This window comes from Tarenaya hassleriana, unplaced genomic scaffold (genome assembly GCF_000463585.1).
Source record: "Tarenaya hassleriana unplaced genomic scaffold, ASM46358v1 Cleome33, whole genome shotgun sequence".
Taxonomy (NCBI): domain Eukaryota; kingdom Viridiplantae; phylum Streptophyta; class Magnoliopsida; order Brassicales; family Cleomaceae; genus Tarenaya; species Tarenaya hassleriana.
This window is the reverse complement of record NW_010966459.1, coordinates 115,652-128,735: the sequence shown is the minus strand read 5'-3', so window position 1 is coordinate 128,735 and position 13,084 is coordinate 115,652. Positions and strand designations below refer to the sequence as shown.

At 35.1% G+C, this 13,084-nt stretch overlaps 2 protein-coding genes across 2 annotated transcripts; one reads left to right on the top strand and one right to left on the bottom strand.

Annotated features, from left to right (window-relative positions):
• Nucleotides 1-3,833: 3,833 nt before the first annotated feature.
• On the bottom strand, nt 3,834-4,992 carry LOC104821229 (LOB domain-containing protein 37-like). Its single transcript, XM_010552035.1, has 2 exons — nt 4,607-4,992; nt 3,834-4,513 (listed from the first exon to the last, which is right to left on the bottom strand). The coding sequence occupies exons 1-2, from the start codon at nt 4,788-4,790 to the stop codon at nt 3,969-3,971; spliced, it is 729 nt and encodes a 242-aa protein (XP_010550337.1). The 5' UTR covers nt 4,791-4,992; the 3' UTR covers nt 3,834-3,968.
• A 6,219-nt stretch (nt 4,993-11,211) lies between these two features.
• Nucleotides 11,212-12,873, top strand: LOC104821228 (probable N-acetyltransferase HLS1). Its single transcript, XM_010552034.1, has 3 exons — nt 11,212-11,373; nt 11,481-11,656; nt 11,898-12,873. Exons 1-3 carry the CDS (start codon nt 11,212-11,214, stop codon nt 12,748-12,750), a joined length of 1,191 nt encoding a protein of 396 aa, XP_010550336.1. The 3' UTR covers nt 12,751-12,873.
• The last annotated feature ends 211 nt before the right edge of the window (nt 12,874-13,084 follow it).

Genomic DNA, 13,084 nt, shown 5'->3' with positions numbered 1-13,084 from the left:
GGGAAAGAGGGGGAAATGATTTGGGGGCAACTAGACGCAGGGAGAGTCTTGTCTATTCTATCGTTTTTAGAAGCTTCTTCCTTAGAGAGTCAACATTTGGTCAAAGTATCACGTGGGAAATTCCAGTGAACGGACCAATCATTTCCCCTTCTTTTGAAAGCCCGATCGCTTATTCAGACAATAGTTTGACTTCTTGACGGTTTATTTATTTTTATCAAGCCATATGTTGGGGTCGGTTAGGGGGCTGACAAATGTAAACAAATAGAGAGAATTTAATAACATTTTCACTTGTATAATGTGTACTAAAATTGATGAGTTGGTTAAGGTAACGATGCATCAGTTATTTCCCAAAAAAAAAAAAATCATGTGATCAACTCTTCTGTTTTACATTACAAAATTTCTAAAAATTAAACCTGATTTGCGCCATTAATATAAAGACAATTAAAGAATTTTGATAGCATCATAAAATTGGACCAACTTTTTTTTTTCTAGATATGTTGTAAATTATTAAAACAACTTGTCCAGATAACTTTATGAAATTATCCTTACTATCTTGTAGATATGGTACATCTTGTAGAAGTTAAGACTCACATGAATCATGAAAGATTTCTTGATAAAAAAAAAAGAGTAATAATAATACAATAAAAAACAAACAGAAAAAAAGCCCATTGGGCTTAATTCATAACAAAGTAAACGTTAATGGGCCTAAAATTGCCCAAAAATGAGCTAACGAACTGTTGGCCCATTGTAAAGAATATGAAGAAATGGCACTATTATTGGCGCGCACGGGCCTATTTTCCGTAGCATAAAAATCCGAACTAGACTTTACATATTAAATGCCTGTTAGTTTCTCTTTACGATATATATATATATATATATATATACGTGCATGCATGTCTAAAAGTGTAGCAACTATAAGTCAGCCACAGCCACCATAAATATTCCTGTGATTCGGGAACAAGTCACGTGGATGATCTGTGTCGGACACCGTACCGTCCTTGTCCCGATCTCTCCAAAATCTTAGCTGGTCCTATGATTTCGCAACTCTTCCCACCCTCTCTTGGAACCTTCTCGACTCTAATCTCTATGTATTTATATGGTTCTCTAGTTACTTTTTTTTTTCATATCCATAAAGTACCTTCTTTTTATTAGGTTTTTGACTCAATATCTAAATTTCTAGTTTCAATTACATATATAAATATAATATATATATATAGAGAGAGAGAGAGAGAGAGCTCCCGAAATGGCTGACGTGTATTGGATAGGATTAGGACTAGAGAAAACGCTGAAGGGCCATATGACTCTTGAGCCACTCCGACGACGGAAGGTTTACAAACGACCTTAGCTTTTCCAGAGATTAGGTATTTCGACATTCTGCCAAAAGTTGTCCGAAATTTATTCTGCATTAGTGCGAAACCAATAATCAATATATTATAATTAATTTAATTTTATATTGGGACAAGAAGAGGTAGAAGTTATGTCGGCACCAAGAAGCTTGGAATTCGTCGCTCATGGTTGTGCCCTAGTTCAATGGTACTGCGGTCGCGGATTCCGCATCACATCTTTCTCTTTTTTTATATTCAGAACAATAATATAACTACACATAGATAATATTTTTAATATGCATCTCATGCATTAACGCACTGTCACGCACGACACATTTTGTATGAAATGTATATAGTGTAGACATTATTTTATAATAAAACTGACTGAAAATACAACATTTAATATGAAATGTTATAATATATAAGATATATATTGATGGGTTGAAATATGTGTAAGGTGGCAAGTGGGGCATGGTAGAGTTGGGGGTTGACCACTTCAAAACTGCGGCGGCTCGTGGTTTTTCGCACACAACACGATCACTCTCTTATTTATTAGCAACCAAAAAAAAATACGAATTTGTTTTGTAAATTATTTAATTCATTCGACGTATATATACATTTTATGCATGGCTTGAGGTATTTTAAACAAGAATGAATCTTCCTCTAATTAAACTATTATAATTTTTAGTTGCAAAGTTGATATATGTGATGATTAGAATGCAAACGGACGGACGAGATCAGAAGTTGGAGGATAGAAAATGAAGTGGGCACATGTCCCCGAGATCAGTGGAGATGGTTCACTACCCTCACATGGATGGCGGAAGATAGTACCTATATATTTTTCATGTTCAATATATAGAATAATGTTCATTTTTTTTATAATAATGTATTACTCTCTCCTGTAATTATAACTTAATTAGTATTGGGAAAATCACATCTTTATATACTTATATATAAGGAATATGTTTCAGATTTCCACTGTTTTCTTTGCATCAATTGCCACTTTATAGTATAACGCGTAGGAACATACAAAAACATATGATCTTGGATCTTCGGATATCTAATCGGATTATTATTAAAACATTTAGATATTCGTTCTAAAACATGTTTGAATCAACAAAAACAGATATTCTGGTTTTAAAGTCTGGTTCCAAATAAAATTTCGTGATACTATAGAATTTTGGGATATTTAAGATATTTTTTATATGAGATAAACTTAAAAAATCCTTCTTGTGGATAGGAGATGGAGGCTGACGTGGACCACTTCCTTTCGCTTGCAATTGGATGGCTGGCCGCTGGCCCAAAGTATGACGCCTGCATATGGATCCCACTATATAATATCTTCCCCCTCATATATCGACCCACAATTTGTATTTTTATGATGTAACATGTGAATGACCCACATTTTTATTGTACGTACATGTTATATTTACATAATATATATCCTATAGATACAAAACACTATTATATATATTTACACATGACAAATATTTTTTCGAGGACAGAGAGCAAAAAGCCTTGTATATTACAATTTGTCAAGTGTAACGATAGTCCATTAGGAAGGAAAAAGAAGATGATATTCCATTTCTAATTGCCTACTACCAACACGATCTAAAGGACACAAATGAAGACAAAACCAAGAGGAATCAGACAAAGAACAAAAAAAACATACAGGGAGAGAGAGAGAGAGAGAGAGAGAGAGAGAGAGAGAGAGAGAGAGAGAGAGAGAGAGAGAGAGAGAGAGAGAGAGAGAGAGAGAGAGGGGGTGTAAGCTTTTGAAGATTCCATGAAGAAAACCGGCACTTTGCGTTATCCAAAAGCCGCTTTGGTCCAACCACATGCATATATGATAGATATGGTACAATTGTATAATTCAATTATTATATTTATTTATTTTTGTTGAATATAAATCGATACGTTTTGCTATTTAATCTTATATTTTCTCCAACATTTTTTCTATCTCCTCTTATAATTATATTTGTTTCATTATACACACGTATATTTACATTTGTATGTTATGGCCTTTTTACTCTGACTGGTTCCTCGATTTCAGTTATGCGAACCTGTCATATCATATCAGGGCAGAAATAAACCTATATAGAAATTCATATTTGCAATATATATATATATATATATATATATATAAGAAGACCGTACCTAATTATTCTATACGATCCATGTTTATTCGATACAACAAATTAGCCACACATTGAAATAAAACTATTTGAAAGGGGAATACAACTAAAGCTAGCGAGTAGTGATCCTCGAAGAAATGTCGACATTATGGGAAGTTATGAAGATAATGCCAACACATAAATTAATATATCACATGCACACTTTTATATTCCGGACTCTGCTTGCGTACTCGCGTTGACATCATCATTGATTATATGAAAACAAACAAACAAAAAACCTTAAAAATACATTCGATAATTACATTTATGCGTAATTGTTGGTATATGTATATGCGCTGCAGAAATTTTTAAATTAAAAATAGATTTAAAAAACAGAAGAAAATGATTATCACTGTTCCCTTTTATAAGCTACTAATTTAATAACACCTCGAAAACAGAGAAAATTTTCGCAACTCGCAGATACTTTACAAAAAATAACATTGAGCACGAAGAGGAAAAACGACGCCGTTCATACAAAAAGGTTGAGCAACTTCGTGGATTCTCCCACGTCGTTCCCCCAAAACGTGGACCTCCTCGTCAAAGTCATCGTTACGGACTCCTCCGAGTTCATCGACGGCGTTCCCGCCCGCCGTATCTCCTCCTTGCACGGCGCCGTTTTAACCGGAAAATTTGGCTTGAGAGAGAGATCGAGCCCGGACGACGGTTGCTCTGAAGCCAAACGTTTCCGTTTGGGCGGAGAAACCGTCGATCTGGATCTAGAGCTCGAGAATCGGCAGTGGTGGTAAGTATTACGGTCTCCGGAAACGTCTCGCCGGAGATTCAGTATTTCCGTGCAGATCTCGGATGTTTCGTCGGAAATCGGCGACGGAAATCCTGCGAAACCGCCGCCGCGAGTGAGAAGCTCCGGGATCGGCTGCAACGAACCTCCGTGGAGCACCGTTTCAACCGCCGCTTGGCAGATTCGCCAGTTCCCTGTCCATAACAGTCCGACGGCGCCGTTCACCGGATTCACTGTTCTCCCGCAAGCTTCGTAGAGCAACGACTGAAACAGAGCTGAAATTGGAGAACAATTCGAAATCAGCGACGGATAACGGCCTGGTGGAATGGGTGAGATCGTCGGTTAGAGATCTGGGGGAGGTCGGTTACCTGGCCGTTGGGATTCCGGCACGGCGGAGATGAAGGACATGAGGCCCGCGCGGCCGAAGAACTTGGCGACGAAGATGGTGGCGTGGCCCTGAGCTTCAGCGGTCTGGATCCATTGAATACACGGCCGAAGGATGCAGTTCTCGCTACATCCTTTCCGCAGGACACGGCATCCATTGCAACTCATATTCGAATATCTCAATTCACTCACGCTTATTTGCTATGCTTTGGTTGGTAAATTGTTTGGAGATTCACATGAACAAGAAGAAGAGATGAATGTTGGCTTTGGGAGCAAGCAACAAATCTTTCCGGAGAGAGAGAATAAAAAATTTAGGGAAGAGATTCAATGTCTGGAGATGGAGCAGGCCATTATATATATATAATGTATAATTGAGTAAAAAAGAATTAGTCATGTTGCCATATATATATATATATATATATATATATATATATAAATCATATTCGAATAATAAATATTTTAAGAAAAGAAGTATGAAAGGAGGCCAAGGTCATACTGCATATGGCATGAAGCTGGCCAGTGGCCACAGTATAATAAGTTGTTAAACAGAGGGAATTTCGTCGAATATAATTACGTTCCATATTCTCATACAAAAACTGCCCCGGATGGGACAAAAACATATATATATATATATATGTTGAGGCTATGCAATTATATAGTTCAATAGTTCTATCATCATCTCTTACATCAGCCTATTTTTTTTTTATATTTAATGCTTAATGGATTTCCATACACATAAAGAAAACAATTTTTTAATTGGGTGAAGTGAAATTGAATAGTAATGTAATGTTGGAGCTGACGCGACTGGAGAGAGAGAGAGAGAGATTCCAAAGACACGGGTGCAAGCGGCTCCGTGTCTCCGCGAATAGTTTGTCCAATGGATCTTTATTCTTGTCTAGTTATTTATTTTCCCCAAAATTCTTCAACTTGAAATTTTTTTCTCCTAATTTTTTGTTTCTTCAGTTAGCGGACTCGTCTCTTTCCCGAGTCTTTTTTTTTTTGTTATTTAATATCTGAAAATTATAAAATTACAGGGTTTTTAAGCCCAAATCGTAAACAATTGTGAATCATACATATATCAAGCACTGTAATTCAGTTTTATACAAAAAAAAATTTACAAATGATGTAGATGCGCCGCTGAAGTCTGAAGTTGTATATGCATATAAGTATGAATTTTATGTCCGAGGAAAAACAACTTATTCATATCATTTCCTTTGATTTCTAAGGCAAAGAATCAAAGTTCAATGATAACAGTAGTTAATCATGTGTTAGGTGGAAACAAATTTAAATATTGTGATGATAGCTTATCGGTACGTCACTATATAAACACTTGATGGGAAAATGACAAAATTGAGGGTTACAAAATTGATTTCGTGTTAGGGAATGAGCTGACCCTTCAAAGAACAAAGCCACCACTTGACCCTATCACTTGCTTAAGGGCACATCTTATACAAAAATACATACATATATATATCTACAATGTATATATTCACATAAAAAGTCTAGGCTGCATTTGCAGCTTGGTGACGAAATCAAACACTTCCCACACGAACACACACACACACGCACATATATATATATATAACTATATATACGATCAAAGTAATGAAATTAAATAATGGGTTTATAATTATTCCTCACAAGACCCATTTACCCAAAAAATTATCGAACGTCGCCGTTTTTCCGCATACGTACACAATCTTAACGGGCTTCTCCACTTCACTATGATTTGTCGGAGCATAAGATGTTTATACGTTATTGTTTCGATGACGACATAAATACATGAAAATGAAATTCTTCAACGGATTATTGCGTTAGTTTCGAAGTTCAAAACTATTTTCTTTTTCTAAATCATGAAAGTGTAATCACCTTTTCTTTTTGGTGGTTACCCTCCAATCTTAAGTTTTTGTAACAAATATTTGACCCAAAAAAAAATATATAAAGACAGAAGAAACTTTTTTTTTCCTTTCCCGTTTATGCCTTGTCAAATAGCTCCTCTCTGAAATTGGGCTAAAAAATCAAATTCTAAATGGGCCTCTTGTTCGGCCCAATTTAATAGTCTAGATATGGTTATACGAATTTCTGAGCCCGTTGGGTTTAGATAGATATTTGATCCCAAAAGATATTTATTTCAATCATAATCTTCGAAATATGTTGACACTGGCTCGGTCCAAATTGTCTATAAATAAAAGCATACAAGAACCCAAAAAACTTAAAAGCATACAATCTTGTTCTTTTTAATCATGATTAACACTAATTAATTGTTTGATCAAGTTTCAACGGTTTTGGGTGGACACACAATATATATATATATATATATATATATATATATATATATTAGAAAATAAATCAAGCATATGAATATTCCGAAGCAATGTTCCTAGAAGTTGCTTGACAAATAACTGTTTTATAAGTTTACACTTTAAAATAAGACGCGGATATAAAAACGATATATCACGCAAGGTATTATAAATTCATAAATGGTAGGCTTTTTCAATATTGCAAAAATATTTGTCTTCGTCTCCTTTTTGTTATTTTACCTTTCAAAATCTGTTATATATATATATATACCTATATTTTTTATATTTTTTTCCAATTTGGATATATATAAATATACATGGACGGACCCAGCATGTTAACAGTGGGATCTTGTGCCTCCATTTCTAAATTTAATTTCATTATAAATTTCATACATTTTTTGATAAAATGACTAAATGCCCCCAAGTAAATTTAAATTACTAACATATAAAAAATACACTAAGCGCATTAATCTCCCAATTATAAAGAATTTTGGGTCCACTACTGTATATATATACACTGGAAATTGTAAAAACAGCAGTATATATAGGTAATCGGAATCAACATGACATCAGTAACCAATATCCAAGACGAATCCACGAAAAGATTTGGTGTGTGTTTTTTAAGAGAGTTCGATATATGTGCATTTTGAACCTAAATCAAGTTTATATCTAAGTTTTGGTCCTTTTTCCTTATAGTGAGGTATCACATAGGTGTATCGTGCTCACTTGGAAATATATTACAATATAAAAAAAGCATCCAATATAATGATGACTAGAATATATGCTATTGATATAACTAATCGAACCATAGTTATTTAGATAATATCAAACTTAATTTTGTTTGTTAAAGGGTGAATATTATATATATATATATATATATATATATATATATATATATATATGTGTGTGTAAGATGGATACAATGTATCAATTTGAATCAATATAGCGTTAAAACTAAATAATTATACAACTCTAATTTGTTCTGAAAATTCGGATTCAATTCTCAAATTAGAGAGTAGAGCGTAATTCCAATAAGATGGTTTGATTATTATTACAAAAAAAAAAATGTTATGAAAAACCCAAATGTTAAGCGTACCGTTTTCAGTAATTAATATTGGGATTGGCTCCACTGCCTTTGCGGACATCTCCTGGAAACTTGTGAGAATCTTACATTTATCGTTTTTTATTTATAAAAAAAAATGGAGAACTTGTACTTTTATATAGGAGAAAGAAAATATAAGAATATAAAAAAAACACAACAAATGGAATAACCATTTTTATAACAACAAACCATTGTTTATATGATCTCAAGCATCCACGAAGAACAATGAATGTACACTCCGTAAAGAAACAAGGAATTTCTATGTATTCCATGAACCAATTATATATATATATATATATATATAAACTTGTGCATATATAATCGATATTAGGTAATGATTTTCTATACTATATTTTACATGTTAACGAAAATAAATAAAGTGTTTAATTTAAAACCATGTCCATACTTGTTATAAATCTTTCTCGTATAATATCCTCAATAATGTTTTTTAATTATGACACTAGCATTACATATTTTTTCGGGGTTTTTTTTTTCTATAGATTTATCATTAGATAATTATTTGTCGAATTAAATTAATGTTCCCGTCGTTGATATTATGATCTCATTAGTATTTTCAATCACTTATCTCACACGAAACTGTTTTGTAATTAAAAAAAAACATATTTACCGACAGAAACGGGGTTTCTGGACCCACTTTGTTTCACAATTTTTACGTATTTCGTTATCAACAATATTATAATTTATAATCATAAAAAGAGCACTTTCATTAAATTAGTTGTCTTACGTAATATACGAGATTAGTTAATAACGCAACATCACGTCTCTCATCAATTTTCATTCCATTTTCTTTTCCGTATTTGATATTATTTTTTATTTTGTTGTTTCTAAATAGTTATCATTTTAGATTTTCTAGGTAATATCAAATTTCAATAGAATATTAATGTGGATAGAATTTAATGTTGGCATATATGACCTTTTTAAATTTTTTTAAAACTGTGAAAAAACTTAAAACGATATCTATATTAATACAGAGGGAGTATTATATTAACCAATCGGTCAAATTTGTCCGAACTCTCACGTAACCATTTTAATTCATTGATTTCTGTAGCCTATAGTTTTTATCAGATGCAGTTATCAAGATCTTATGGTTGTTATAGTCAGTACATGTGATTTATAAATAAACAGGCCAAATTATACAACTAGGCAAACGCGTCAACGAAATTTATTTTTTTAAGTGACTGATTTCTTAGCAAATAAGGTTCCATTTACTTTATCACCGTAGTTTAAACTATTTTTTTTTTTTTTTTGGGAGGAACCAATATATACAGCCGTTGGATCACGTACGAGCATTATGATGAGCGCAGAAAGATAAGATACATGCGAAGTAGCTAAGCGGCTCTCGTAAGTCTGGAAAATATTTTCTACAAAATAATAAAAATAAAAAAGCTTCTTCCTTTTATATGTGGGGTCCACGTTGGAGGGAAAATCAACGGCCCAAGTTTGAGGAGATATATTCCGGGACCACCCAGGTCGTCCTGACACGTTGCAGATTCTCCCTCCCCGCCCCGGTTCGGTTTTTTATTCTATTTTATTTTATCTGTGGACCGAACCTAACCCTTTTTTGTTATTTGTAAATTCAAGGACACGTGTTCAAACCCAAGACAGTTTTTATGTGTTGTTGTTTTTCTAATAACGTACTAGATTATAGTACAGTATCTGTTTTTGAAAAAAAAAACGATTACATTTTCCTATTTGTGATTTAATTAGAAACTAACATATTCTTTTCGATCTATTACATTAGCATGATTTCATCTTTATATATAATATTCTCTTAACATATTTTTGGTACATCTAATTTAATATTGAGAATGATTTATAAAAATATGTACTATATGTTATAATATTTCGCTATCAAAGACACAAGACACAAACAGGCGGACGACATTTAAAATTAATATGTTTCTTGGAGTGTGAAGGTGATTTTTTGTGTGTGATTTTGTTACTATATGATATACATATATATATATATATGTATATCAGTAACACATGTTGAATAAAATGATATATGGGAGAGATATATATGTATATCATATAGTAACACATGTTGAATAAAATGATATATGGGAGAGATATTTGACATGTTAAATACTTAGAGAGGGAAAGGGAGAGGTCGAGGTCATGACGGTGATAATCATGTGGGATCATTATGGCATCACTTACCTTTTGAAATAAGTTTAAAACTATATTGATTCAAATTAATCCATAAAATCATATGTATATTTATATAAAACGATTTAATAACCGAAACCCACGTATCTCCGCCGCCGTTTCAGCTTTTTATCGCCTTTTCTTTTTTCTCTTTTGCGGTCGCCTTCATGATAATTAAATTATTACGTAATCACGACCTATTCCCATTACGATATATATATCACACGCTATTTTTATATTCATGTGGTTTTAGTTTCAATGAATAAACCGAAATAATAATAATAATAATAATAATAATAATAATAATAATAATAATAATAATAATAACAAGCAAGCTGATTGGTTAACGATATCAATTATTATGGTTGTGAACAGAAAAAGGTCAATAATTATGCATTAATTTATTCATTATAAGTGATGCAATGAATGAATAACTTGGCCTGCAGATAATTTAATTTGAAGATATAGTCAACTCCATATGTTTTTTCTTCGCCCTTTTAAAGATTGGCTCCAATGATGTACACGTCGTAGTTGGAATAACTATATAATATCATATCAGAAATTTAAACGCCGAACTATGGCGTTGCCATATGTTATGCATTTGTAATAATAATAATTAATATCGTAAATGTTATAAGACGAATATCCTAAGTTGTACGAAACCCTGGCTGATATAAAATACACCCGATATATACAAAACTCAAGGGGGGGAAAGAATAAAAGAATCGAAAGGGCCTCAAATGAGCACTAACGAAATCTTTAAATTAAACAAAATAACAAAGCGAGAGAGAGAGAGAGAGAGAGAGATTCTGAAGAGAGAAATTAAATGTAAACTATAATCGTTTTAATTAAAATTAAAGATAAATTAAAAACAACGAGAATACTAACTATATATAAAGGCCATAATGGCAACACCCACTTCTGAAAAAACGATCATAAAACCGATCGAGACAAGAATCTGTAGCAACTGTTATTAATCCTTGTTTGGCTAATTAATTAAGGTTGGTTCATATCAAATATGGGGAGGGAATTTGTGGTAGTGGTGAGAGAGTACGATCCAAACAGGGACTTGGAGAAAGTGGGAGAGCTTGAGAAGAGCTGCCAAGTCGGGTCTCTCTTGGTGGATCTTATGGGCGACCCGCTCGCCCGGATCCGTCAGTCTCCTTCTTTCCACATGTTGGTCCGTTATATATATACATACACACTCTCTCTCAGTCACTAGTGTTATTGTCGGATTATGTTTCTTGAGTTTGACGTGTTGGATTGGACATGCATTGCGTCTGACAGGTGGCTGAGATCGGGAACGAACACAAGGAGATTGTGGGGATGATCAGAGGCACCATCAAGATGGTGACACGTGGCAATAATGCACCGTCCGACCGCCGTCGGGAATACGCCGTCGATCCGCCGGAAAACACCACACTCGCCTTCGTCTCCGGCCTCCGAGTCTCCCCGTTTTACAGGTTCGTTTTCATGTTACGTTACTCGAATTTTCTTTGTACGAGGGGAAAAAATTAGCCAAAAAGGAATTAACAGTACACGTGTCATGTAATCAGTGGATAAGATGGACAATCTTTAGGTTTTATATGTATGTTATGTAGTATTAATATTATGGGGCTTGTTATAGTAACATCAAACATGGACGTTAGACTGATGTTCAAACAATTCTCACATTTTTTTTTTGTGATTTGTTAAAAAAAATAGGAGGATGGGCATTGGACTGAAGTTGGTGCAGAGACTGGAAGAGTGGTTCAGGCGAAACGACGCCGTATATGCATACCTACAAACGGAGAGCAATAACGACGCGTCGGTCAAGCTTTTCACTGAGAAATGCGGCTACTCCAAGTTCCGTACGCCCACCTTCCTGGTCCACCCGGTCTTCAACCACCGAGTCGCCGTCTCCCACCGAGTCAGCATCATCCGACTCACTCCCTCCGACGCTGAGCTCCTCTATCTCTGCCGATTCTCCTCCACCGAGTTCTTTCCCTCCGACATTGGCTCCATCCTCAACAATAAGCTCTCCCTCGGCACTTTCCTCGCGTTGCCACGTGGCAAGTACTCAGCCCGGTCGTGGCCCGGGTCGACCGAGTTCCTCTCCGAGCCGCCCGGGTCATGGGCGATTCTCAGCGTGTGGAACAGCAAGGACGTGTACAGGCTCCAGGTCCGAGGGACGTCGCGTTTCAAACGCACTCTCGCCAAGACCTCGCGCTTCTTGGACGCCGCGTTTCCGTTCCTGAAGATACCGTCGTTTCCGGACGTGTTTCGGCCGTTCGCCATGCATTTCATGTACGGAATAGGAGGCGAAGGCCCAGACGCGGCGGAGATGGTGGAGGCGCTTTGCTGTCACGCCCACAACCTCGCCGGAAAAAATGGCTGCGCCGTAGTGGCTTCTGAGGTGGCGAGCTGTGAGCCGCTCCGTGATGGGATTCCTCACTGGAAGATTCTCTCGCCGGAGGACTTGTGGTGCCTTAAACGCCTCCGTCAGGACGGCAGTGGTGGAGATTGGGCCACGTCACCTCCTGGCTTGTCCATTTTCGTTGACCCCAGGGAAATCTGATGATTGTATAGTGATCCAAACATGGAAAAGGACCAAAAAAAACCATTACCATATTGCAATTTTATACTCACTTTTCCCCCCCTACACTTCCCATTATCACATGCATGTAAATAAATGGGAATGTGCAAATCTCCTTTTCATCAAATAGAAATGGTGATAACGTGAATAAACGAATGCATGGTTGAATTTATCACGTTTTAAACTATAATCTGATGTTGTGAAATGTGAAATCTCTTCATTTTCTGAAGTCAAAGGCCATGTCTCGAGCATGTTTCAAAGAAAGGTCATTTTCCGATGGGAAATGTTCCTAAATTCCACAATAAATTAAAGGAAA

Bases quoted from the DNA above. Each gene is read 5' to 3' on its own strand.
- LOC104821228 (XM_010552034.1), top strand. From the start codon at position 11,212: ATGGGGAGGGAATTTGTGGTAGTGGTGAGAGAGTACGATCCAAACAGG. The intron at 11,374-11,480 runs GTCCGTTATATA...TGCGTCTGACAG, and splicing joins CTCCTTCTTTCCACATGTTG to GTGGCTGAGATCGGGAACGA. The intron at 11,657-11,897 runs GTTCGTTTTCAT...TAAAAAAAATAG, and splicing joins CGAGTCTCCCCGTTTTACAG to GAGGATGGGCATTGGACTGA.
- LOC104821229 (XM_010552035.1), bottom strand. From the start codon at position 4,790: ATGAGTTGCAATGGATGCCGTGTCCTGCGGAAAGGATGTAGCGAGAAC. The intron at 4,514-4,606 runs GTAACCGACCTC...CTCCAATTTCAG, and splicing joins GCCGGAATCCCAACGGCCAG to CTCTGTTTCAGTCGTTGCTC.